This window comes from Podarcis melisellensis (assembly GCF_964234715.1).
Source record: "Podarcis melisellensis genome assembly, chromosome: 5".
Taxonomy (NCBI): domain Eukaryota; kingdom Metazoa; phylum Chordata; class Lepidosauria; order Squamata; family Lacertidae; genus Podarcis; species Podarcis melisellensis.
In genome coordinates this window covers 100,361,187-100,387,218 of record NC_138537.1, presented here as the reverse complement: position 1 = coordinate 100,387,218, position 26,032 = coordinate 100,361,187, and the positions used below count along the sequence as shown (strand labels likewise).

General features: G+C 42.2%; 1 protein-coding gene across 7 annotated transcripts in view; it reads left to right on the top strand.

The window, feature by feature from the left end:
* LOC309370990 (potassium voltage-gated channel subfamily KQT member 1-like) overlaps window positions 1-26,032 on the top strand; it is a 405,888-nt gene that overhangs the window by 44,111 nt on the left and 335,745 nt on the right. For all 7 annotated transcript variants that reach the window (XM_081913303.1, XM_081913305.1, XM_081913302.1 and 4 more), the window contains 7 exons: window positions 7,706-7,796; window positions 16,701-16,827; window positions 18,164-18,242; window positions 20,524-20,620; window positions 21,860-22,000; window positions 23,170-23,280; window positions 23,752-23,847. In XM_081913303.1, the coding sequence (XP_081769429.1) occupies window positions 7,706-7,796; window positions 16,701-16,827; window positions 18,164-18,242; window positions 20,524-20,620; window positions 21,860-22,000; window positions 23,170-23,280; window positions 23,752-23,847 (742 nt within the window). The remainder of the gene's footprint in view (window positions 1-7,705; window positions 7,797-16,700; window positions 16,828-18,163; window positions 18,243-20,523; window positions 20,621-21,859; window positions 22,001-23,169; window positions 23,281-23,751; window positions 23,848-26,032) is intronic.

Below are 26,032 nucleotides of genomic sequence, written 5' to 3'. Positions count from 1 at the left end.
AATTCTTAAGTTGAGTCTTTTCAGATTCCAATTTTGGTATCAAAGTGATGAATGCTTCTTTCCACGATTCCGGAGCCCCCTTCCCCTCCGTAAGCAATTTAAATCTGATCCTTGGCCTTCTTCCCTGCCATATGAATCTTGAAAGGACTTTCTGCCAGTCTTTGAATATTTTGGACCCTCTAATAACGGGAATATTTTGAAACAAAAACAGCATCTTGGGAAGTATGTTCATTTTTATTGCCTCCATCCTGCCCAACCAGGAGAGGTTAGCTCTGTTCCAGACGTCCAGGTCTTTTTTGATTTCTTTCCACGTTGGCGAATAATTATCTTCAATTAAATTTATGTTTTTTGATGTAAGCCATATTCCTAAGTATTTTATTTTTTTTGCCACCTTAATTCCGCATTGTCTCTCTAGTTTTTCTTTTTCATCGTTTCCCAAGTTCTTTGCCAGCATTTTTGTTTTTAATTTATTCAATTTGAAGCCGGATAATTTACCGTATTCCTCTAGTGTCTTCAGCGCTTTGCCAATACTTCCATGCGGCTCTTCCAGGGATAGCATCAGGTCATCCGCATAGGCTTTTAATTTAAACTCCTTTAATCCTATCCTAATCCCTTGTATCTCAGGCATTGATCTTATTTTATTTGCCAATACTTCTAAAACCATGATGAATAGAAGCGGGGGGAGAGGGCATCCCTGTCTTGTCCCTTTCTCGATTTTGAATATGTTTGTGAGATTATTGTTTATTACCAATTTGGCAAATTGGGTTGAATATATTGCCTGTATTCCTTTCATAAACTCGCCCTCTATCCCTGCCCTTTCAATAGATTTTAGTAGGAACAGCCAAGAGACGTTATCAAACGCCTTTTCCGCATCTATGAAAATCAATGCCGCAGGTCTGTCATTATTCATCTCCAAATATTCAATTATATTAATGACATGTCTCACGTTATCTCTCAAATACCTATTTGGTAGAAAACCCGCTTGGTCCTTGTGGATTAAATTTGTTAAACACTTTTTCAATCTATTTGCCATGATGTCAGCAAATATTTTGTAATCGTTATTTAGTAAAGATATTGGCCTATAATTTTTGATGTTCAATTTATCTGTTTCTGATTTAGGGATTAAGGTAATAAAGGCTTCCCTCCAGGACTCAGGTATTTTCCCTCCTCTTAAGATATTATTCATGGTGTCACAAAGTGCTGATGACAGTTGGTTTCCTAAAACTTTGTAATACTTAGCCGATAAGCCATCCGATCCTGGCGCCTTTCCCAATTTCATTTTTTTTATCACATTCTGGATCTCTTTAAATTTATGGGTTTATTTAATTGAAGTCTTTCTTCATCTGTCACTGTCTTCCCTTTACAGTTCTCTAGATATCTTTCTATTTGGATTGGGTCTTCTTTTCCTTTCTTATATAATTCCTCATAGAATTTAAGAAAGTTTTTTTGTATTCTTTTTGGGTCTACTATCAATTCATCCTCTACCATTATTTTGTTTATTACGTTTTGTTTTTGTCTTTTTCTCAGTTGCCAAGCTAAGAATTTTCCTGTTTTATTTGCCGATTCGAAAAATCTTTGTCTCATTAACTTAATTTTCCATTCTATTTCTTGGTTTGTTAACATCGAATATTGTGTTTGTAATATTTTTATTGTTTGTACACTTTGTTCATCTTTCGGGTGTTCTATTAATTTTTTCTCATGTTCCCTTAGCTGTCTGAGAGTTTCTTCCTTCTTTTGCTGTCTGATTTTCTTCTTTTGGTTGTTTTGCTGGATAAAAAGACCTCTTAAAACCGCCTTACTGGCATCCCATACCACTTCTATATTTGTTCCTGTGTTGAGGTTCAAATCAAAATATTCTTTTAGGGTGGCTTTGGCTTTTTCGATGACTTCATCATTATCCAATAGATATTCATTCAGCCTCCATCTAAAACCCCCCTGTGTTGCACCTTTTATTTCCAATGTTATTGAGTTGTGGTCAGAGAGGGTTCTCGGTTGGATTTCACATTTTATGGCTCTTAAGGTAAGTTCCCTCGAAGTCCAAATTTGGTCTATTCGACCCCAACTTTTATGTACCTCTGAGAAGAAGGTGAACTGCTTTTCTGTTGGGTGCTTATGCCTCCATATGTCTATTAAGTCCATATTTTCTTCCAAATCCTGAAATGATTTTGGTAACTTTCCTTGATTTCGTTTTTTCTTTTCTGTTTGTCTATCAATTTCTGGTGTTGGCACTGCATTGAAGTCTCCCAATAGTATCGTCCTGTTATTTTCTAATTTTAATAATACTTGTTCTAATTTCTTAAAAAACTCAGGTCTATTTGAATTTGGGGCATAAATATTTACCACGTTGATCTTTTCCCCCTGGAAGCTGATTTGTACCCCCAATACCCTTCCTTCTTCGTCCTTAAAAATCAATTTGGGTTCCCATTTTTCATTGACATATGTTACTACTCCTTTTTTTTTTCTTCCGTGGAGTTTATGAATTCCATTCCTAAATTCTTGTTTAACAAAACATGTTTATGTTTTTTAGCTACATGAGTCTCTTGTATACAGATTACATCCATTTTTTTCTTTTTCAACACATTTACAATTTTATTCCTTTTAGTTTTTTCGTTCAAGCCATTTACATTCCATGTTAAAATTTTTAAGTTCATTATTTCTTTTGTCTACCGAAAAGTCAGTAACTTACTGATTTAAATTCGCGTGGTTTTGCCCTCTGTTTCTTCTTCTTCCTCTCCCACCTCTTCCTCCCCTACCTCTTCCCCCTCCTCCCCTCCCCCCACCCTCTGCCCCCCTCCCACCCTCCCCCCACCCCCCTGACCCGTACCACCCCTCTCTTCCCTTTCTCCACCTCTCCCTCCATGTCTCTCCTCCATCCCTCCGAGGTCTTTTTCATATCTGCGTAAGAATTTACTGACTTCCTGACTTTCCGTTATCTTGAATCTTTTCCCTTTGTAGAAAAAGGAAATCCCTTCTGGGAATTCCCATCTATGTTGTATGCCATTCTTTTTTAAAGTGTTGACTATTTGTTTGTAGCCCTCTCTCTTACGAAGGAGTCTGATTGGTATTTCTTTAAAGATGATGATTGATCTTCCATCAATTTCTTCTGATAGCTTTCTCTCAAAATTATGTTTCTCATCTCTATCGATTTGAAGATCACTAGACAATCTCCTGGGACCTTTTTCAGTCTGTTTTGTTTGGGTCTTATTTTCATTCTGAAGACATTTTCTATCGTTTGCGCAACTTCCTCTTCTTTCATAGCTAGCCACCTCGCCAGTTCTTTGATCATTTTTCCTTTGATATCTTCGTCTGCTTCTTCCCCTACTCCTCTAAATTTTAAATTTAACTGTTTTTGTTTCATTTCCATCAGGGCTAGATTATCTAGAACTTGGTCTTGGCTCTTGCTCAATTCTCCAAAATTCTCCTTTATCTTCTCAGCTTCTTTTCTCTGATCTTTCATCTCTCTTTGTAATTTTTTATTTGAGTCTTCTAAAGACTTTGATCGGATCGTTAGTTCTTTTATCTTATTTGACAATTCTCCCACCACACCCTCTATTTTTTTGTCAATAGAAACCTGCATCTCTCCTAGCTTTTTTTCCATGTGGATTTCATTCTGTTTAAATTCCTCTTTTATTTTCAACCATAGTACGTCTAAGTCTCTAATTTCCTCTTGTCTTGAGGTTTCCCTCTCTATTGGTGTTCCCACTGACTTCTTTCCGTCCTTTCCCGCCATTTGCCCACTCCAGACCTTCCCTCACCCCCTTACCCCTATTTGTAAACAAGTTAAAGTTTCTTATAGCTCTCCCCTTGAGGGCGCACAATCTCAAATAATTTTGATTATCTCAGCAGGAGGTACCCTGGTCAGGCGAGGACAACAGTCAGCGTACTAGTATTTCCACGTTATAAATATTGTCCTTGCTCAACCAATTGCTCCCCCCCTTTTTTTTTAAGGTCTCACCTGCCGTTCATCTGCTATTCGACAGTAAGCAGGCAAAATCGCAAAATTAGTAACAATTTAGAAATGTGGTAGTAAACTACCACCAAATACCATCAACTTGCAGAGTTACACTTGAAAATTAGGGAGGCTATAATTGAGAAAAAAGGGGAAAGAGAGAAAATAAGAAAAAAAAAGAAAGAAAAAAGAAGAGGGGGAAGAAAAAAAAGGGGGAGAAAAAGCAGGGAAGATACACAGGAAGTGGAAGCAGTGGAGGTAGATAAGATTAAAGAAGTTTCCAATTTGTGCGATTTAGTTCTCCTTCTTTTGTTCAGTTTTCAGCCACTTGTTTGGCTTAGTCCAGTTCTACGTGTTAGCAATGTTTAAACTCTTATCTGGTTGGTGTTCCTGTGAGGAAAAGAGCGGGGCTAAAAAAAAAAAAACCAGGAGGGGGAGGGGACAGACAAGGGGGGGGAAGGGGGGGAGGGAGGGAGGCAGAAGAGAGGAGCCGGGCGAGGTCCGAAGAAGCTTCGAGGTCTCTCTGCAGAGCTTAGATATGCCACCGAGGGGGGGGGGGAGAGGTCTAAGTCAATTTCCAACTTTGCAGCTTTCCACCGAAAATGGAGTAGTGGGTAGAACTTCTGCTTCTCCCGGGAAAGGTGTTCCGCAATTAAGTCAGTGCCAGAGAAAGCAGCAGCTTCCGTAGCCCAAGTAATTTCGAAAATGTGATTAAATCCTTAGTAGTCAAATCCAAAATATCCGAAGTTCCGGCAAGGTTACTGCCAAGCAGGGATAAGCGGGGATAAGTGCTGGTGTGCCGTATGTTACGGGTTTTGCGCGAGGTTTCCCTCCCGCCGTTGGTAAATTATAAAGGAGGGTGAAAGCCGAAAAAACTTAGGGAGGAGGGGGACGAAGGTCCAAGACTGTTTTTTACGCCGCCGTCAGGGCCGGGGAGAGGAGAAAAGTTCGCTCCTTCAGCGCCGTCACGGTCTGTGTACTTTCCTTCTAAACAGCTCTCCCCTTTTCCCCTCCTGCCTTTCCTGCCTTTCCGCTTCTGGTTAAAGCCTCCATGGTCTTCTCAGTGTTCCCTTTAAGCCCTCCTCAAACTCTCCCGTATACAACCAAAACGATACAAAGTCTCTAAAGTTTTCTTCCCGATTAGTTACTTTTCTGTTTAGTTACTTTTGCCCCGCCAAACTCCCGACGGGGACTTTCCCTTCCAGATTTCTACAGCGGGTGGGTAAAAGTTTCTTTGTTTCACTCTTCCGATTATAGTCCCAGCGCCATCTTAAGTCCGAAATACAGCTCGGGCTCCTTAACTTAATCTGTCGACATCCATCGCTCCTTGGTCTCTATTTTCGATTTTTCAGCTCCAACATTTATTACTCAAAGCCAAGGGCAACTGTTCTTTAAATTACGGAGATTTGTCGCGTCTTTCAGTGGGGGCTAGAGGCATTACCGCATGGGGTCCGCAGAGCTTACCGGAATGCGTCTCTCGGTCCCATCGCTCCTGAGTCTTCCCCCAAAAATAGAAAAAACCCAAAGGAACTTCGGGACCCATCCAACGCTGCTGGTTGCGCTTCCCTCAAGGGGGCCCCCCTTGAGATTTTGGGGTCGCAGTGCCTTTGCGTTGCCCCTCGAAAACCCCGTACAGTTCGGAGAAGTCGTTCAGCAACTTCACCGCGCTCCCATACTGCTAGCGATCCAAACCGGAAGTCCCAGAGTCCATATTAAGTTTTTTCACCTCCTTAGCTTCCATTGGTGACAACCACCTGGGAGTTTTACTTTCCAATAAATCTTTGTACCGCGTCCACACATTATATAATGCTTTTCTAACAATATGATTTTTTTAAGCCTTATAGACTTTTGCCTTGTCGTACCATAAGTATGCATGCCAACCGAAGCTATTGTCATACCCTTCCAAATCCAGAATGTCTGTGTTTTCAAGAAGTAGCCAGTGTTTCAACCAGCAAAAAGCTGCCGATTCATAGTAGAGTCTTAAGTCTGGCAGGGCAAAACCCCCTCTATCTTTTGCATCAGTTAAAATCTTAAATTTTATTCTGGGCTTTTTGCCCTGCCAGACAAATTTAGATATGTCTTTCTGCCACCTCTTGAAACAGTCCATCTTATCCAAAATCTGCAACGTCTGAAATAAAAATAGCATTCTAGGCAATACATTGATCTTAATCACAGCAATCCGGCCTAACAAGGAGAGTCTCAACCTTGACCATATTTCTAGATCTTTCTTTACTTCTGTCCAACATTTTTCATAGTTATCCTTAAATAAGTTCACATTTTTAGATGTTAAATTTACCCCCAGGTATCACAGTTGCATTTTGGACTGTTCCCAAATTGCCACCGTAGTTATGGGCTAGTGCTCATAACTATCCACCCTCAAGGTGAAGGAAGAAAGGCCTTTCCAAGTAGAGATAGGGAACCTGTAGCTCTCCAGATGTTCCACTGCAACCCTCATTGCCTCAGCCATTGGCCATGCTTCTTCCGGCTGATGGGAGTTGGAATCCAACAACATCAGCAGGGCCACAGGTTTCCCATTCTTGTACTGACGTGTAGTGGAAGTGTTCTGAACACACTCACTGCATTTTGAGGCCTAAACTACAGATTACATTAAACACACAGTTTGTGATGTGATTCCTTTACTTTTCAAATCTTTAAAAGCAGTTGTAAGTTACCTGGCCTCATTGGGCCCGCAGTGTGGGTACTGAGCGTGATGGGAATTCTTTATCTCTACACCATGATTCCTACAACCACTGCTGTATTGTGCTGTGAAAAAAAGGACTAAAGGGCAGGTAACAAACATCATAGCAAATAAATACAATATTTATGTTGGGATGGAAGCTTATCTCCCAATGAAAATAGAAGACTTTTCATTAGTTTTAGGTAAAGGTGTTGTCAATGTGTGTGTATTATATATACACTTTCTTAATTACAGTTCTGATCAGACCCACCTGCAGCTCTTATTTAAAGTTGAATAATAGTAATTCCACAATACCAAACTATGAATTTAGTTCAATATGTATTTTAGCTATTTGTATTCAAGGCACTATAGGTGTACAAGCTGCTTCCACCTCACTTAGAATGCGGGTTTGCTTTTTACCCAGTTAGCAACTTAAAATAAACCATCCCACCTGGAGAGGTTTAGCAGTATCAGAATATGACCTTGAACTAATGGCTAAAACATGCTATTAGCATCTTTTTAAATCAAGACCAAGTTTGAGGCAGTACAGTGGTACGTCGCAAGACGAAATTAATTCGTTCTGCGAGTTTTTTCATCTTGCGAATTTTTCGTCTTGCGAAGCACGGATTCCCATAGGAATGCATTGAAAATCAAACTGGCAAGACGTTTTCGTCTTGCGAAGCAAGCCCATAGGGAAATTTGTCTTGCATTCGTCTTGCGAGGTACCACTGTATAAGCTTTCTTGATTTCTCACTAATTTTTTTTTCAAATGTACCACTTACTAATGCAAACACAACATTTTGAGTTGAATGGAATTCAAACTGCAAGCTTAAAAGGTGGTCATATGTTAATGGGATAATCATATATTTGTTTCTATGCTTCCTTATCCTTGGTAGCAGACATATTTTATAGTTAGTTTCTGCCAAAGTAGACACCATTTTAATCATGGTAAGAATATCCTCAAAGCTCAACACTGGGATATGGGAAAAGTGTAAGTAACAATATTTGAAGTATGGGTTTGAAGTAAACTGTGGCTTTTTTGTCACTGAATGCAGATTCCTTTTTTTTTCTTCCAACAGATTTCTATTGGTGCTGGTTTGTTTAATTTTTAGTGTTCTGTCCACTATTGAATACTATGCAGAATTTGCCACTGGGACTCTTTTTTGGATGGTAAGTGATTTAACTTAAAATATTCTGTGAAATATCTGTATGTATACCTGTTAGAAACTTGTTATAAAAAGCTGAACAATCCAAAATTATCAATCTCTATTTTACTTACTTACTTACTTACCTACTACTTACTTACTAAGAGCACAGCCCTAACCATGTGCACACAAAAGGAAGTTCTATTGAATTAAATGAGTCTTACTCCCAGGCAAGAAGAGTAAGAACTGCAGCCTTAATTATATTTATATCCTATATCTTCTGTTTTAGAACACATCTTGTAAGAAATGGTCATAACACAATCCTGCACATGTTTACTCAGAAGGAAGTACCACAGTTTTCATTGTAGGTGTGTACAGGCAACTCCCCATTTATATGGGACTTACATTCTGAGGCACCGTGTGCATTGGTCAAGTTGCATATATTTGAAACACCATCAAAAAGTCTGCAAACACCCTCTAAACCTCTGTAAACCCTTGGAAAACCAGCATCACTTACCAGACAGGCAGGAAGGATGGTAATGGTGGCTCTCGGTCTTCCTCATCGCTGGAGGACGATGTGGAAAAAACAAGGGGGGCAGACCTGTCCCTCAAAGTCCTTGGCTACAATTCAGATGCACTTGCTGCTGCTGGTGGTGTCCTGTGGAGGAACACGGTGATGGGCAACTTGTGCTTTTGCCTCTTCAGCTGGTCAAACATCTCCCTGTATGGCCACACACTGTCCACAATTGCACACTGGATCATTAGGCTGTGTTCCATGCAGGAGTCATACTAGGAGATGATGCCCTTCATGTGCATGACCGTGCTGAAGAGTTCTGAAAAGCAGACCAACGCCCAGTCCAGGTGGGTTGCTCATCCTGCTCACCATCATATATTTTTTTTAATTTTTATTAGGTTTTAACATTTTATGAAGACACACACACACAAAAAGACAAAGACAACACATATACAGTTTCATATCCTCACTTTCTTTACCCTCTTTCCCTGACTTCCCCCCACCCCCTCTTCGTACATCCCAATTCCAATAATTAGTTCAGCAAGTTCTTACCTAACGTCTTAAACCTATTGTTATTACTTTTAAAGCTTAACTCTTTTTACTTGTCCACATTCAACTTATGCAATTCTTTTATAATCATAAATTCCTTTTTCTAAGGTCGAACTAACTTCCCTTCCACAAATTTTCCCCTTATTAAATTGATTACAGGTCATTATAGCCAAATAAACAACTCATAACATTTTAAAATTCTATTCTCCCCCCCTCCCTGCCCTGGTTTCTGTCCTTTCCCAAACGAATGTCCAAAAAACAAAAAATAAGAACAGTTCCTAGCCCGGATTTCTCACATCCGAGGCCTTCAATTCTCCGTTAGTCCCTCTCTGCCAATTATGTTGGTAGTCCTTTTTGTTAGTCTTCAGCTCCCGAAGGAGTTCTGTCAGAGTCACATCAAGTTTTCTTCCATCCCAGATGTTTAAAGGTAGTTGCTGCAAAAGGTCCCATACTTTCCCATACTCAAAAAGGAAGTCCCAATTCTGTTTCTTTATTTCTTTTAATTCCAGTGATCCAAGTGCTCCAGGGACTTCCTTCTTCTTTTCCATCTTTTGCAGATTTGTAATCCAAAAATCTTCTTCTTTATGCTTAGCAATGTAGGCTTCTGGACTCCTTCTTTCCTCTCCGTCAATTCCAAAGGCATCTCTTCTTGCTCAGCTGCAGATTTTTTATCAGTCAGATCCTTTGTGCATTCAGCAGAGTTGTTTGTTTTAGAGTTCAAGGTCGTAAGTACTTTGTTCATAGCCGTACTCTGCTCTTGCAGGATTCCCACGAGAAAGAACATTTTTTCTATCTCCGCCAGTAATTTTCCCTCTGCAGCCATTGTAATGTCTCAGATTCCCTCTAGGTGGATTTCAATTACTTAATAGTCCTTTTCCAATAGTCCGTTACTTTGTTATTTATCACAACTTTATTTCCAACCACCTCGATTCAAATGTATCACCTTTAGTTCAGAGAGTTATTAAATAGCAAAGTTCTTAACTTTATCCGCCCGTTTGACAGCTCCTTTGACAGCTGTCAAACTCTTTTCTCTTTTTCCTCCGGCACACCCGCAGGACACTCCCGGGTTTGGGGGGGGGGGTTTACACACAAAGTTCTAAAATTCCTCCCTTTCTCTCCAGCACAAAAATTTCTTCTGTCAAATTCGTGAAAAAAAAAAACCTTTAACCCCAAAAAGACAATAATCTCTCCACCTTAGTTCTCCGTTTCTTGCTTTAGATCGTTTGTAAGTAGGGGGGGTGCGGACTTCCCTTTAGCACATCCCCCGATCATACCGAATTCAAAGGTAATAATTTTTTAAAGTCCAAATTCCAGTTTACTCACGGGTTGTTAATTTTCCAATCCAAATTTGGGAAGAAAGTCAGCGCTCTCCGGCCATGGCTCGCGGCTTCGCTCCACTGATGTAGCGGTCTACTCTCAGCACCGCGCCACTCTCCGTACCCTCTCGTAGCCTTTAAAAAGGCTCTTCGTGGGTCAGGGAGGGCGCTTAAGGTGCCCACCGAGTCACCAAGTCCGCAGGCTTCCGCGCCTGCGGTTTCTGAGGGTCCCCGCGTCGCCGGCACGGCAAGACCCGTCCTCAGCAGAGCCGATTCCCTCCGGAGCTCGGAGGGAATCCGCCATTAGCCGTTCGCGCTAACCCGGAAGTCCATCCTGCTCACCATCATAATCCTCTTCCCTGCTTTCTGAACTGGAACATGATGTCACCAGCTCTGCCAGCTCTGCCAGACTCAAGGCCTGTTGCCCCTCAGTCAGTTTCCTTACTCGTGGCAATGTCTGAAAATCCTTTGAAATCGTGAATGCACTCCTTCCACAGATTGCACTGGCGTACTTTATTTCAGGCTTGATGGCATCTACTGCCTGCTTGACATAGGTGATGCAGACCACAATGTTGAAGGACTTCCAGGATGCCACATGGTTGAAATCCGGACCAGCATCCATGTGCTGGTCCCGGGGGGGTTACCGTGCGGCATGGTCTAAATCCGGTCCTAGGTCGAGGGTAAGGAGGCTGTCTGTCAGGGGCGAAGCGAGGTACAAAGCGAGGAGTCGGGCATGATCAGGAACTCAAGGTCAGGGTGCCAGCAGGACCAGGTTACCAGCAATGTTGCTCCTGCAGCCTGAGACTGGGCTGACTGGTCTTTATCTCCTCTGAGGCATAGGGCAGCCCTGGTCCACAGGTGACTCGCCTGGAGGTGAGCACTCCTCCTGAGAGAACTTAGTTCCCTCTGCCTCTCTGCCCTGAGTCTCTGCAGCTCAGGAGAGGCTGGAGGGTTACTGGACCCAGAGGCAACCTCACCTTCCCCTGATAGGGCTGGGAGAGGAGCACCTGCAGGCAATGGGTCCTCCGGAGCCAGAGCGGATTCAGCTGGTGTCTGCTCCTGAGGATCCGGCACAGGTGAGGGCCCTTCAGATTCAAGCCCCTGCCCCGGCTCAGCCGGCCCTGGAGGCGGGGACTCCCATGCAGGCTGGGACTCCTCAGGTTCAGCCTCTGAATCAGATTCCCAAGCCATCCCACCTGCTCTGGAAGATAGCCCTTCTCTTGCAGCAGCCTCTTCAGCTGCTCAAGTACACTTCAGCAGCTCCCAAGTTCATGGATGCAACTTCGCCAGTGGTGTGGATGTTCTTCAAGCAGTTCAGCCAACTGGAGCTGGCTTGGAACTCCTTCTCTAGCTGCTCCCTCTCTGCACATACAGCTTGAGAGCCTTCTTGCACAAGGTGTTGCCATCAATGGGGACACGCTGGTGGTTCATGTCCTCCAGCCACAGGTTCAGTGCCTTCTCCATCTTCACCAGAACCTTGTCCCACATGTTGCTGGTGACCCTGGTAATTGCAGGTCCACTTACTGCCACTGCTGCCCGGATCTCCTCCTGTATCTTGATGGCATGGATGCTGTACTCATTCCTGCCATACTTGCATGCCACAGCACACATGGTGATGCCTTCTTGCAAACAGTCCAGCACTGCTATTTCTCTTCCAGCGTGGATACCACTTACTGCTTTAATGGGTTTGTCAGCACCCAAGGAAAATGACAGTGCCGTTGTCAGAGCTGAGGGCTTCTCTCTCTCCACCACAAACACCACAGGAGCCTCTCTATGTTTTTAGCCTTCTCCAAAAAAATCCTGACCAAATAAAAATCCCCCGAGCTCAAAAAATTCTCAGAATAAATACCAAAAACTACAAAAATCTTCAAAAAACCTCCAGCAACCCTCAGATACCTTTGCCAGACATTCCTCTTCCCAAAACGGCCAAATTACAGCATAATCACTCCCTGAAAACCTCCTTCCTCAAACTCCAGCTCTCCACAGGCCTCAAGGGTTGTTGCAAGGGATCTTGGAATTTTACTTGTAAAGACTTGTGGGATTGTTAGGCACTGTTTTTGCACCTTTCTTGCCTGTATATTTTACACCCAATTACCTGCTGGAAGTAAGCCATATTGAAATCAGAGAGACTTACTCCTCCATAGACATGTATAATTCTGCACTTTAAGGCTGCAGTCCTTTTAGGATTAAGACACTTTGAACTCAATAATTTCTGGATAAACAACAGTAGGATGTGGTTTCATGGTTTATTCATGGAACATAGCTGGCTTTTGACTTGTATGTTTCTAATAGAGCAGGAATGGCCAGCTGGTGGTCCATGTGTCAGAACCAACCCTTTTAATCAAGGTATAGTAAGTGATATGATCATAGAACTGTAGAGTTGGAAGGGACCCATTGGGTCATCTAGTCCAAACCTCTACAATACAGGAATTAAACTAAACCACATCTAACTGATCATTCTCTCAGTTTCAGGAAAAGGAAACAGGATTACAAATGTTAAGTGCATATGTATTACAGTTCTTTTTATATATTTATATAAATATAATAAATGTACTACATATATGTACTGGATGTATGTACTTTGCTAAATTTGAGCATTTTCATTGGGTGGGTGAGGCCCCCTGGACCAGTGTCAGCAAAAGTTCCTTTAATGGTATTTAAACTGAATTAAAAGAGACTAATGCAGCATTTTCAAAAACTAGGGGCAGCCTGAGGCCACATCTCAAACACATTACAGGTGTGTCACTTCGTTCAATTGGCAATATCCTGTCTGGCCATGAAAGTTTAAGGGAAAGTTGACCCTTTCAGATAACTCAATTCTGTGGGTTTCAGCTTGAAGATATCACAAGCTTCTGTTTCTTGAAGCGTTTCTTTACTGGCGTCACCAAATGTTCTAAAGCCTGAGCATGTCATGTCTTCTGACACTGAACACTTAGCAGATAAATGAATATTTAAGGGAGGCATACATTGCCATATGCCCATCTTTTCTTCTTGTTTTTGCTATAGTAGTAATAATGGCAGCCATTTCTAGGAGACGGGCCACATGATAGAGCATATGTTTTGCTTCCAAACACCCCCGATTGATCCCTGGTGTTTCCAAGTGGGGCTGGGAGAGTCTGGTCTGACCTAGGACAGCTGCTGCCACCAGTCTATGTAAACAATACCAGTCTAGCTGGGCCATTGATCCAAGGAGTATAAAGCAGTTTATACCAGCTTATATGCCAGTTGTGCCAAGGAAACTTTTGCTTTCAGTAAAATATCTGCACAGGAGCTGCAAGTTAGTGCAACTACTTGTCTGCTTGTAATACAGACTGTTCATTAGTTTAATTCATACTGAAACGGGAATGCCTATGTGTATTGGTGAAAGGGTTTAACATTGGAAAATTCCACTGCTGTATTCTAAGGGACTCTGAGCTTTAACTGAGTTCATAATTAACTATTGTTGTTTTCTGCTAGCTAACGTGTGAGTGTTTATCCTTAGAATTTATGAAAAGAAATTAATTGAAAATTTGCTATATGGGAAGGGTGGTGTCTGGAGTTCTTTGTTCCCAGGCTCTGTGAAAGTAAGGATGTAAATGAAGCTCTTCAGGAGCACACAGCCTCAGGCTGGAATACAGGATGTGGGGAGAAACAGACCTTTTGTAAGATGCGGAGCCCATGCCTTGGACGGGCATATATATGCCTTATGGAATTGTTTGAATGTATCATATGATGTTTATTTTCTGTTTTGAAGAAAGTTCTGCAAGTAAAATTTTGAACAATCTAACCTCTCTCTCTCTCTCTCTCTCTCTCTCTCTCTCTCTCTCTCTCTCTGTGCGATCACTCATGACCAAGTTAGATTGTCTTCCATGAATGCAGTCTTAGTGGTGTGTCCTTAAAGTGGAGGCCAATTCTGAATCCACACCTCCTTCCACAGTGGGGACATTGGTTTCTGGGCGGGAGTTGACCACGATGAGGATTTCCCAAAAGTGCCTTCCTCTTAGCTGGTTTCTCCCTTTTGTCCTGAATTCGTATTTCTTCAAAATCCATGACGCCTTTAGTAGAGGCTATTTTCCAATTGGAGTGCTCACAGGCCAATGTTTCCCAATTATTGGTGTTTATACTACATTTTTTAAGATTTGCCTTGACAGCATCTTTAAACCTCTTTTGTTGTCCACCAGTATTTCACTTTCCATTCTTAAGCTGGGAATAGAGTAGTTGCTTTGTTGTTCAGGCATCTGCTTGCTTGGATAGCCATTTCCCCTTCTGCAGCTAGCAACTGATTCCCCCCCCCCCCCGTCCTACGAAACTGTGTTGGGGAAGAACTGGTTTGACCAGTTGATATAAGTAGGAATAGAGAAGGCTACCTTATACTGAATCAGATGATTGGTACATCTAGCAATTGTTTACACTCATTGGCAAAGGCTGGCAGGGGCTTCACGTCCAGTCTATCCCAGCCCCATCTGGACATGCTAGGGACTGAATGCCGGACCTTCTATTGTCTGGAGCTGTTGAGAGGGAATGTGAAGTGTATAGACTGGGAACTGGGCTGAACAAAAATAGATGTTGGATACTTGTTTTAGCTTAGGATCCGGTTTTATGCTTTCTTTCTTTATGAATTGGTGTCAGTGGGCTTCTATGAGGTCAAAAGACAAGACAGAAATATAGTAATTTAAACAACACAATTGCTGGATAGAAGTCTAAATATCGCTTGTCAAAAAATAGGCATATTTATATTAAGTCTCAGGTTCCAAAACATTCCCCTCTGGTACAGAAGGAGTTTCCAGGTTCAGTTCTTGACATATCCAGTTAAAGGAACTTGGTTAGCAGGTCTAGCTAATATCTCTGCCTGACCACCCCTCCCCCCCAGTCAGAGTGGACTAGACAGGTGGATGCTCTGAATTCTCACACAGCGGCTCCCCATGCCTTGTTGCACATCTCAGTGGCGCCACCATGCTCCACCAGGAGGCTTCACAACATTGTAATATATATACAGTATTTAATGGAACTGTAAACTGGTCACGGTATCACCAACTAAACAGAATTTTCGAGGAAGATAGAAGAACTGGATTTGATAATAAAATATCAGTTCTAGATAGGGAAGTGCTTTCAAATGAGGGGAAAAAAATCTATCCAGAATGTATAAGTTATTGTTAAACTGGCACCTAAAAGACGAAATGGTTAAGGACGTGATGGTAAAATGGGCCCAAGACTTCGGATATACTGTAGAATTAGAGAAATGGGAAAATCTTTGGACAAAGGACGTTAAGTTTATAGCCTGCTACCTGATTAAAGAAAACTTTTTAAAGATGATGTATAGGTGGTATCAAAATTGGCAAAAATGAATAAAAAAAATCAGCAGTAAGTGTTGGAGGTGTAACCATAAGGATGGGAATCTATTCCACATGATTTACGAAGAATTTTTAAAAAATGCCACGATACACTTTGCTAAAAAAAAAACTAGAGTTATTTTTATTAGGTATCTTCACGACCAGGATTGTGATTGCAAAATATTGGAAAAGCAACACAATTCCAACAAAGGAAGAATGGTTATTAAAATTAAGTGAATATATTGAATTGGCGAAACTAACAGAATTCAGAATTCAGGAATCAACCAAGCGAAAAGATCAGGAGAGAATGGGATGTCTTTAACAATTATATGAAGAAAGTTGGTTCCCAAAATTATGACTGGCTTAGCCTAAACTAAAAACTCCAGAGGTAAACAAATTATCTCTCCAGAAAGTTTAGAATGATTACAGACAACCAAGGATATGAGATTATAGGAACCATATAGTGTCGAAGGAAGTCAAATCTTTTTTATTTTCTTTTTTCCTCATTTTTTCTTAGATATACTCTTTTTCTTATCTTTTTCTATTTTTATTTTTGTTTCTGCATTTATTTTGTTTTGCATTTTTTTCTATACTTGGAAAATGTTAATTAAGGTAATGTGTATTTTTTTCTTTATTATTTATACAACTGTATTTTTTTAATGTATGTAATATGTATATAGCAAATAATTATTTCTAAAAAATAAAATAGAATAATAATAATAATAATAATAATAATAATAATAATAGAACTCTTATATGCCAGCCTGACTTTTTGAAAAGATTTAAGACTTGCTGGAAATCTATGTAAATCATGTTACATCGTGGCACACTATGTCCTTATGTTACGGTGTTCTACAAATGAAGATCACAAAGAGGAGTAGCAAATTGAACGAAAGCCATTTCCTGCTGTGCAACTTATCTTAGGGGTAAACTTTAATATTAACTATTCCACTTATTTATACAAAAAGAAAAAAAAATCCTTACCACCCTCCCCCCAAAATAAATAAATAATTTTGAGTAAATAAATAAATCCACCATGCTGCTTTTATCCTTGTGCCCTTGAAAGAAAAGAAAGTCTGAAAAGGAAACTTCAGTTCCTCTTGTTAGTTGTATTTACCACACTTCTATGCTGCCTTTTAAAACTAATGTTTTAATGTTTTCAAAAATATTAATGTATGATAACATTTATTAATAATAATAAATTTCAAACAATAAGGCTTAAATACTGTTTTTAATTTCAGGAAATTGTCTTGGTGGTATTTTTTGGTGCTGAATATGTGGTGAGGCTCTGGTCTGCCGGTTGCAGAAGCAAATATGTTGGTATTAAGGGAAGAATACGATTTGCTAGGAAGCCTATATCAATAATAGGTGAGATCGTCTGTTTTAAATATAAAATCATACCAGGACATCAATCCCATGGCCTTTTTGAGCAGAAAGGATATACTGGCTTTGCGTATAGCTGAGTTGACTGATGCTTCAAGATGGATATTTTTATTGGCCCACCTTTTATTGGGAGATGAGCTGTTATAAGATTATGAGCTACTACATTCCTGGTTGGTGTTTGCCTTTGTTTAGGTGCACTTAGCAAAATCCGAGTTCTCTCATATTCCACCCCAACTCCTTTAATATGGGGATTAACATCCTGACCCACCTTCAATCCACCTTCAGTCCTCTTGTACTCTTTCTGAGATGCAATATATGGCAATGAAGGAGAGGCCACCATCTCCCGAGGGAGTCCATTCCACTGTCAAACAGCTCTTACTATCAGAAAGTTCTTCCTGATGTTGAGTCAGAATCTCCTTTCTTGTAGCTTGAAGCCATTGGTTCAGGTCCTACCCTCCAAAGCAGGAGAAAACAAGCCTCCCTCCCTGGCTACTAGGAACAGAGTTCTGGGTAGCTGATGTCCACTGGTAGGGTTAATTTGACCCTCAAAATTTTACTGTTCAAAAGGTGGTATAATGGCTAAGGTTGGTGGTTCGAATCCACGTGACATGGTGAGCTCCCATTGCTCTGCCTGCCATCCTAGCAGTTTGAAAGCACACCAGTGCAAGTAGATAAATAGGTACTACTGTGGTGGGAAGGTAAATGGCATTTCTGTGCACTCTGGCTTCCATCATGGTGTTCCATTGCACCAGTAGCGGTTTAGTCCTGCTGTCCACATGACCCGGAAAGCTGTCTGTGGACAAATGCTGGCTCCCTTGGCCTGAAAGCAAGATGAGCGTCACACCCCATAGTTGCCATTGACTGGATTTAACTGTCCAGGGTCCTTTACCCTTTACCTATAATGGCTAAGTGTATCTTCTCCAAACCACCTGCAATTTCTTGTCTGCCCTGTAGACGGTTTGGAGACGTTACACATCATAAACTTTGATCTGACAAAGCCTTTTGTAAATAAAAAAGAAATTAACCTTTTCCATATGGTTTATGTAGTTATTTATTTTATCCCAGTGTCATCTTAGATTAAACAGGGTTATGAAGTGCTAAAAAGAAAAAAGCAAGACCTGTAAGCAGAGATGATTGTGGGAGGAATAAAAAAAAAAGCCTTCAAGTTACATGTGAAAGAAGCCTTCTATAGCTTTTGGTTGTTTTTAGTACTGAAAGATTTTGGTTGTTTTTAGTACTGAAAGGCTGTAACATTCTGCCCTCCTTTCCTTTGATGGCATTAAAATGCATTAACAGTTTCATTTTTCTTTTTTGTCAACAGATCTTATTGTTGTTATAGCTTCAATTATTGTTCTGAGTGTAGGATCAAATGGACAGGTGTTTGCCACATCTGCAATAAGGTATGCCAAGATATGTCAAGTTTAGATTTATTGTCTCTTTCAATAAAAAGCTTGAGCTGACTTACATTGTGCAAAGACATTTGTTGGCATCTATATCTAGCTACATATATTGTTGTTGTTGTTGTTGTTGTTGTTGTTGTTGTTATTTTCACCATTCCTTCCTCTTCTCCTCTACCTTTCCTCTTACTTTTCTCAACTCACCCTTGCATGCAGATCACCCTCCTTTCCATACCTTCTACTCTCTCCTATTCTGCAGAGCCCCTTCCACACACCTGCCATGTGGATATCTTGACCTTATCTTCAAGATGAAAAGAATTGTATGAACGAGCCTATTAATTGGTCTCTTCCGTTAGAGATGGTTAAGTTCAGTTGGTACACACTGTGCGTATATGGACAGTGAATAAATATACAGTGGTACCTCGGGTTAAGAACTTAATTCGTTCTGGAGTTCCGTTCTTAACCTGAAACTGTTCTTAACCTGAAGCACCACTTTAGCTAATGGGGCCTCCCGCTGTGCCGCCGCCGCGCGATTTCTGTTCTCATCCTGAAGCAAAGTTCTTAACCCGAGGTACTATTTCTGGGTTAGCGGAGTCTGTAACCTGAAGCGTCTGTAACCCGAGGTACCACTGTATCTTCTAAATTACTACATTGAATCTGAAACTTCATATTGAAGACAACATGTCATACCCAGAGTGAACTACATGATTGTGGGAAGCTACTATGGAATATGTGAAGCGAGCACAACAGAGCATTTCCCAGATCACTTCTCGCTGTACTGAAACCTTGTTTGAAACTGCCAATATCAATCTACTCATACCTCTGCTGTTGTTTAAAACCACAACTTTTCCTGTTTGCTTTATTCAAATCTCTGCTTTTGTTTAAAACTGCCATTTTAAAATGTGCCTTCTCTTGGCTTTCCTCTCCCACACTCACTTAATGCAAACACAGGATTGTGCTGATGCACCACAGATCCTCCAATGAGGGCTGCCTTGCAGTTATAAATACATGGAAGAAATAAATTAAATCAAATATCAGGGAATAAAACTTCTATAACTTTTTACTACATTTTCTAACAAGGATCACGTCCTGGGAGTCCTCAGGCTCCATATTAAAGTTGCCTGCATCTATCAGTGAGTGTAGATACAGTCAGGCACAACATTGAATACAAAAAAATGCATTTATCTGCATATCACATATATGTTGCTGTTTGGGAGCACATAGGCTACAGATTCTAACAGGACAGCTGCTTGTGAAAAAGGAAACCAGGAAGGCCTTGCTCTGAAAGGATAATTGGGAAAGAGACAAAAAGCAAAAGGCATCTCCCTTCCTCTGAGCTCCCTGGGAGCTGTGGTGGAAGCCAGAGGGTGAGATAATGGCCACTTATCCAGTCCTGGGGTGGGTGGTGGTTGCAGCCCATAGAAATGGGTCCTGACCCCCAGGAGCAATGCTGGCCTGGGTGGCTTGTAGTTGGAAACCCCCCATGCTGGCTGTGTAGGAGGGCGGGAGTTCCTGCCAGGCCTAATTCTGAATTCTGGCCAATCAGACCAGTCCATGGTGGCAAGGGTTGGAATCAAACCGGAGTGGAGCAAGCTTTTTTCCACTCCGTTCCCTTCACAGCTATGTGCAAAATCAATGAGCAATGTAACACTAAAATTTCGTAGATCTGCCCCAGGAAGCAGATAAAATTTACTTCTTCTGTCCCACAAAGCTACTATAGTCATACCTCGGGTTAAAGACACTTTGGGTTAAATCTTTTCGGGCTGCATCCCGCGGTGACCGGGAAGTAATGGAACAGGTTACTTCCGGGTTTCGCCGCATGCGCAGACGCTCAGAATGACGCTCAGTCATGCACAGACGTGGCGAATCATGACCCATGCAGACACAGGTTGCGTTCTGCTCATGATGCAAAAGGGGCACTGAAACGGATCCCATTCGCATCCAGAGGTGCCACTGTAGTTGGTTTTGTCTGACTCAGGACTTTTTTTCATCTGGAACTCAGCAGAACTCTTTGGTGCGCAACAGAGGCTGTGGGCGAAAAAGATAAGCTATTTAAGGGGCGAGCTCCCCTAAGAAAAGCTCAACAACTTCTTTGACTGGTCTAACTGATAAATTATTTATTTGACTGAGTACTGTTAGTACTCATTAGTACTAATGAGTACTGTTAGTACTAATGAGTTTTCAAATTTCATTGTAGTATTTAGAAGAAAATATACTCACATTTCCACAGATAGGCCTTCTGTGTCTAATGGGCTCTCCCTGCATTCTGCCATTTTTTCCACAGGGGAATCCGTTTTTTGCAGATACTTCGAATGCTTCATGTAGACCGACAGGGTGGCACTTGGAGGCTCCTGGGATCTGTTGTATTCATACATCGTCAGGTATTGAGTATGGGAAGGTTATTGAATATGTTTAACAGGCTCTTTTTACACCTGTAAAACTCTTGTTCTAACATCAGGTATGGTGAAAATGAACTCACCTGGAAATGTAGGGTTTGGGGCAATCTATAAGTGTGTTCTTTTTTTAATCCCTGGCCTCAGAGGCAAGGCGAGGCAAGGCTTCCCTAGTGCCTGAGACAGCTCTGGACAGGCTTTGGGCTGGATACACCATTCTCAGACTGAGCCTTGAACAGGACAGGCAACTCTATCTCAGAGCCTTCCATGAGAGAGGCCCTTCCTGCGTTAGCAGTCATTAACTCCAACAGAGACTTGGGTTCCATTAGGGCTCCTGAACTGGCAACTCTGGAACTGGAGGAAGGCAACACAGCATCCTCCTGATGCGATGGGCTCCTCTTGCGTGAGTGCGAATAACCTCCACAAACACATTTAAAAGGCTGTAGAATATTAATCAGCCTTATTTTTTTTAAAAAAAGTACAAATTAACATGCAACACTTAAGAACAATTTAAAACAACCCCACCCCAAATAAACAACACCCACCCAAGTTAAAACCCCATCCCAATTAAAACCATAATTTTAGCATAAAGGGGCTGGCCCACAACCTCGTTTCACCCCCAAAGTGCTTCCCCCAAAGGAACGACCCCCTTTGGTGTCGTCTGCTTTGGGGGCAGCTCCGCCCCTCAGGTAGGCTGGCTTTATAGAGCCGCCCCAGCAACTGGTGCCCTTCTAGCTGGGGCAGCAGGTGTTTCCAATGCTGCCCGCCCGCCCAGGGCTTTGGTACCTAAACATGACTGCAGTTAGTCCTCTAGGGATCCATGTTGGACCCTCAGCTGTATTGACAAACAGGGTAACAGTACATTCAGCTGCTAACTTGAATCACTTTTGAGTGCTTCACTGGCTAGACTTTAAGCATACTCTTGGATATGGCCCAGGCTCTGGGTAGCCAGCTCACAGTGGGGTTTGTTTTTGCTTTTCAAAATAAGATTTATTCTAGTCTATGTTTACCAGAAATGCATACTCTTCAACATTTTGTTTGAATATGTATAAAAGCTAGCATATCAACTTAAAGGTGAGACATGACTGCCAAAGGTCATAAAGCTGACCAGCATCACTGGATATGTTTTATTAAAAATATGAAATGGTTATGAGTAATTTTTAAAACCAAAATCAGCATTTGTACAAAGAGAGCTTCCAATCAGTAATCCAGTTTTGTTCCTGTTAGGAACTAATAACTACGCTGTATATTGGATTCTTGGGATTGATCTTCTCATCGTACTTCGTCTATCTCGCTGAGAAGGATGCAGTGGATGAGGAGGGACAAACAGGGTTTTCCAGTTATGCTGATGCTCTCTGGTGGGGTGTGGTAAGTGCATCTCTTGCGTCATATCCAGTGCTGCAAGATCACCCTTTCAGTGAAATATTCAGAATCAGGAATTTGATTGAAATTAGTGTTAAGAGTAAATAGTACAAAAAGACTCTGTCTTGTAGGTTGTAGAAGAGACGCAAGGCCAAAGTTACTTTGCGAAGTACTTAAATCTGAACATTTCATATTAAAAATAAAATAAAATTAAATCTTGCTATACAAGCATGAATCGAACCTGTGAAGTTAATGGTATACTTGGTGTAAAGCAAAACCATCACCAGCCAATTAAATTGCTTGGGAATGGATTCAGAGGAGCAGAAGAAAGTACTTTTTTCATTCACAGCATAATTAACAGGGAAGTTGTTGCTACTCGTTGTGGTGATAAGTCCCTTCTTTTGCTTCTCTTCATCTCTTCCCGGTCAGGAGCATATGGAGGTCGACCACTGGGGGAAAAATGCTAGACCACATTTTTGCGGAACCTAATCTCACATTCTCATTCTTTTTTATCTGAGTCATGCACAAGAGGAATGTGAATGAGCATTGTGGCCATTGCACCTCCTCATTATTTATTATAGTCGTTTATATCCCTTACTTCTGCAAACAAATCCTTTCAAGCTGGCTCAGAACAAAGCAGAAGACCATGACAGAGTGTCAAAACAGCATTAGATTTGAAGTATAGTAGTCAAACATGCCAGCAGGAAGGAGCTCATATATAAACACACATATATACACCCCCTGAAGTTATCACTCTGCTGCATCCTACTGGTCACTTGACTCAACAAGAGCAATCCTAAGCACATTCACAGTGTGTGACCAAAACATCAAGACAGAGAAACCCGCCCACCATGCTTCAGGTGAAAGCAATGCAAATAAGTGCTTATGTTTTGGGAGATTGTGGAATCCCTTGAATATTTATTTAATGCTGCAAAACTGCCCCAGGGAGAGGAGTCATTTATTGGAGCTGCTGCCCTGGCTGGCTGCACTCTGCACTGTTGCCTCCTATGGCAGACCAGCACAATTGCCTTCCCCAGAGCTTGTGCCTGCAGAAGGATGAGCTACATCTGACAGAAATGCACAGTACTTCAATTTTAAATCTATACAAATGTGAACCAGCTTTCAGACTATTGTCATTACAGCCTTTTTGTAAACTATTTTTATCTACTGTACAGGTAACAGTCACTACTATTGGCTATGGTGATAAAGTGCCACAGACATGGATTGGCAAGACAATTGCGTCTTGCTTCTCTGTGTTTGCCATCTCTTTCTTTGCTCTTCCAGCGGTGAGTGCACACCTTAAATAATTATTAAGTCAGTTTGTAAACATTGCTGATGTCTTAAGAAAGTGGTTGATGTGTACAATGTACTGCTTACCTGCAGCGTAGCATGCTTTGTTAGCACCTGGAGTGGGTGCGCACCTGGGCGTGCAGAGGGTAAAAAGAGCCTGCTGCACCAGCCCAGGCCTTGCCATTGCTGGAGCAATCCCCTCCCACTCTGCAGGGGGGGAGCCCGGCTGGCCAACGCAGACCTCGGATCATCGTAGCCTTGCAAAGTGGCTTGGCTGGCAGGGCGGGGCAAGGAGCTAACTGTGCAGTGCCCGCCCCCCGGAAAAATGTGCCTGAAGCCATCACCCCGGCAGCTGTCCCCCCTCCCCCACTACGCCCCTGTGGCTTACTGCAGATTCCATACCTTACTTTTACATGTAAGCATTAAATGCAGTTTTCTTCAACAAATAACTGCTTTTTGACTTTCAGGGCATCCTGGGTTCCGGCTTTGCACTTAAGGTACAACAGAAACAACGTCAAAAACATTTCAACAGGCAAATACCTGCAGCAGCATCTCTAATTCAGGTAAATACTTGATGAAGAAATAGGAGAAAGTGAACTGACGTTTGTAACTTCTCACCATCCCAACAAAAGAGATTACAAAGAGCAATACTCTGCTACAGTGTCTTGGTATTAACTTAGGATTTTGGAGTCTGAACTGTAATGTTCCACTATTTGCAGTGCATGTGTGGGGCATTTCAGTGAGCTTGAAAGGGTCAAATTTATCCTAGATAGTGGTGGTGGCAGTGGTAAAAGGTAAAGGGACTCCTGACCGTTAGGTCCAGTCACGGACGACTCTGGGGTTGTGTGTTCATCTCGCTCTACGTGCCGAGGGAGCCGGCGTTTGTCCACAGACAGCTTCCGGGTCATGTAGGCAGCATGACTGGCAAACCAGAGCAGCGCACAGAAACTCCGTTTACCGTCCTGCCAGAGCGGTACCTATTTATCTACTTGCACCTTAGACGTGCTTTCGAACTGCTAGGTTGGCAGGAGCTGGGATCAAGCAACGGGAGCTCACCCCGTTGCTGGGATTTGAACCACCGACTTACTGATCGGCAAGCCCTAGGCTCTGTGGTTTAGACCACAGTGCCACCCGCGTCCTGGTGGCAGTGAAAGCAGCCATCATTTGATTCCCAGAACACCCTTGGAGTGATACTATATAGTGAAGTAAAGTTGCGTATAGAGGAATCCTGGGGAAATCTGGCAGCAACCGGAAGGCGCTCTTTTGCTGACATGATGTATGTGTGTCAAGGTCAGTTACTTCCAGATCCAATATAACCTGTCCATTCTCTCCAAATGTTGTGCCAAATATGTCACTGGAGAACTTTCAGCCCAGCCTTGAGCCAAGGACTTCCCACTCAGGAGTTGCCTCGGGGTAGGGAGCTCTGGGCAGCTGGGAAGGGGGCTGCCTCCGCGCACCCATGTGTCACCATCTCTGGCCTTTTGTTACTCCCTGGGCCACCTCCAGGCTGCGGAGGAGGAGGCAGTGTGTGTGTCACATTTTCAGAAACAACAGAACGCTTCCTGCCCTTCTCTGTGCCATCAATTTATTGTTTGTGTGGTTATCTACCGCATTTCTCTCCTCCTGAATTCCAGTTTAACTAGGAAAATTTCCATTATGAATTATTGATTTGGAACATGTACAGTTTGCCTCAGCTTTCAGTTCCTTCAGTTCATGCGCACCTTTCCTCAGTGATGCGCTGAGGAATTTACACTTGAGGAATTTACACTTGCATTTTAACCTTCTTGTGTTAGTTGTGCCACTGTGAATAGAAGTGTTCCATGTGGATGTTTAATATTCCAGCTTCTGAGCTGGAAATGCAAAACTTGTGCATGGTGGTAATGGACATTAGATGAAGAATTTTTTTTGATAATTGAAATGCTATAAAATGCAATGTGTGATTTTGGCCTAAGAGTGTGTCAGGGAACTGCCATCAGTGCCGGAGGGAAAGAGCAAAATCCAGGGAGATTCCAGAGAGCGTCCCGGGATTGGGAGAGGCAGCCCATCTTCTGGGGAAGAGAATCAGCGTAGCACCAGTGGAGAAGGGGGGCAGATGGGGGAAGCGGCAAGGAGGTCCCATGACTCCTTGCCGGGGACCAGCGGGGAGAATAGGGGTCCTCCGCTGCCTACGCCCTCCTTGCACAGAAGGCTTTCGCGCAGAGAGAGTAGGAGGAGACTAGGCGTCAAAGAGCTTCTTTGCTGAAAGAAGTTTAAGAAACGCCCACTGACGGATTCTGCCAGCGATTGAGACAGCCATGGGTGAGTGGCTGTCTGGACAGAGAAGGTTCACCCAGGCAACCCAGCCAGGTGTTTGCACCGGCTTACACACGAGCAACCCCTAGAACCATTACAGAGTGTATTGGACTGATTTCTTAACATTCTAGCTATTACTTTAAAATAAACCTCTACTTTGTTAAATATTAATGCAGTCTTCAACTTCGTGATGTTCATGGCATAATACAGAACAGAACATTCACCAGCAGAATGGCCTGCTCCCTGAACCTGTAGGCTAGAGCAGTGGTTCCCAACCTTTTTTTGGCCATGCCCCACCTAAGCATCTCCAAAATCCTGATACCTCCCCCCGTGACATATAATTCTTATTATTCAAAAAGTGAACTCCTATTCATGTGGAGGAAGCCTAAAAGGCCATTCACTGTTAATAACTCATTCTTGAATTGCCCTCCTTAAAAATCAAATTTCCCCCCGTGG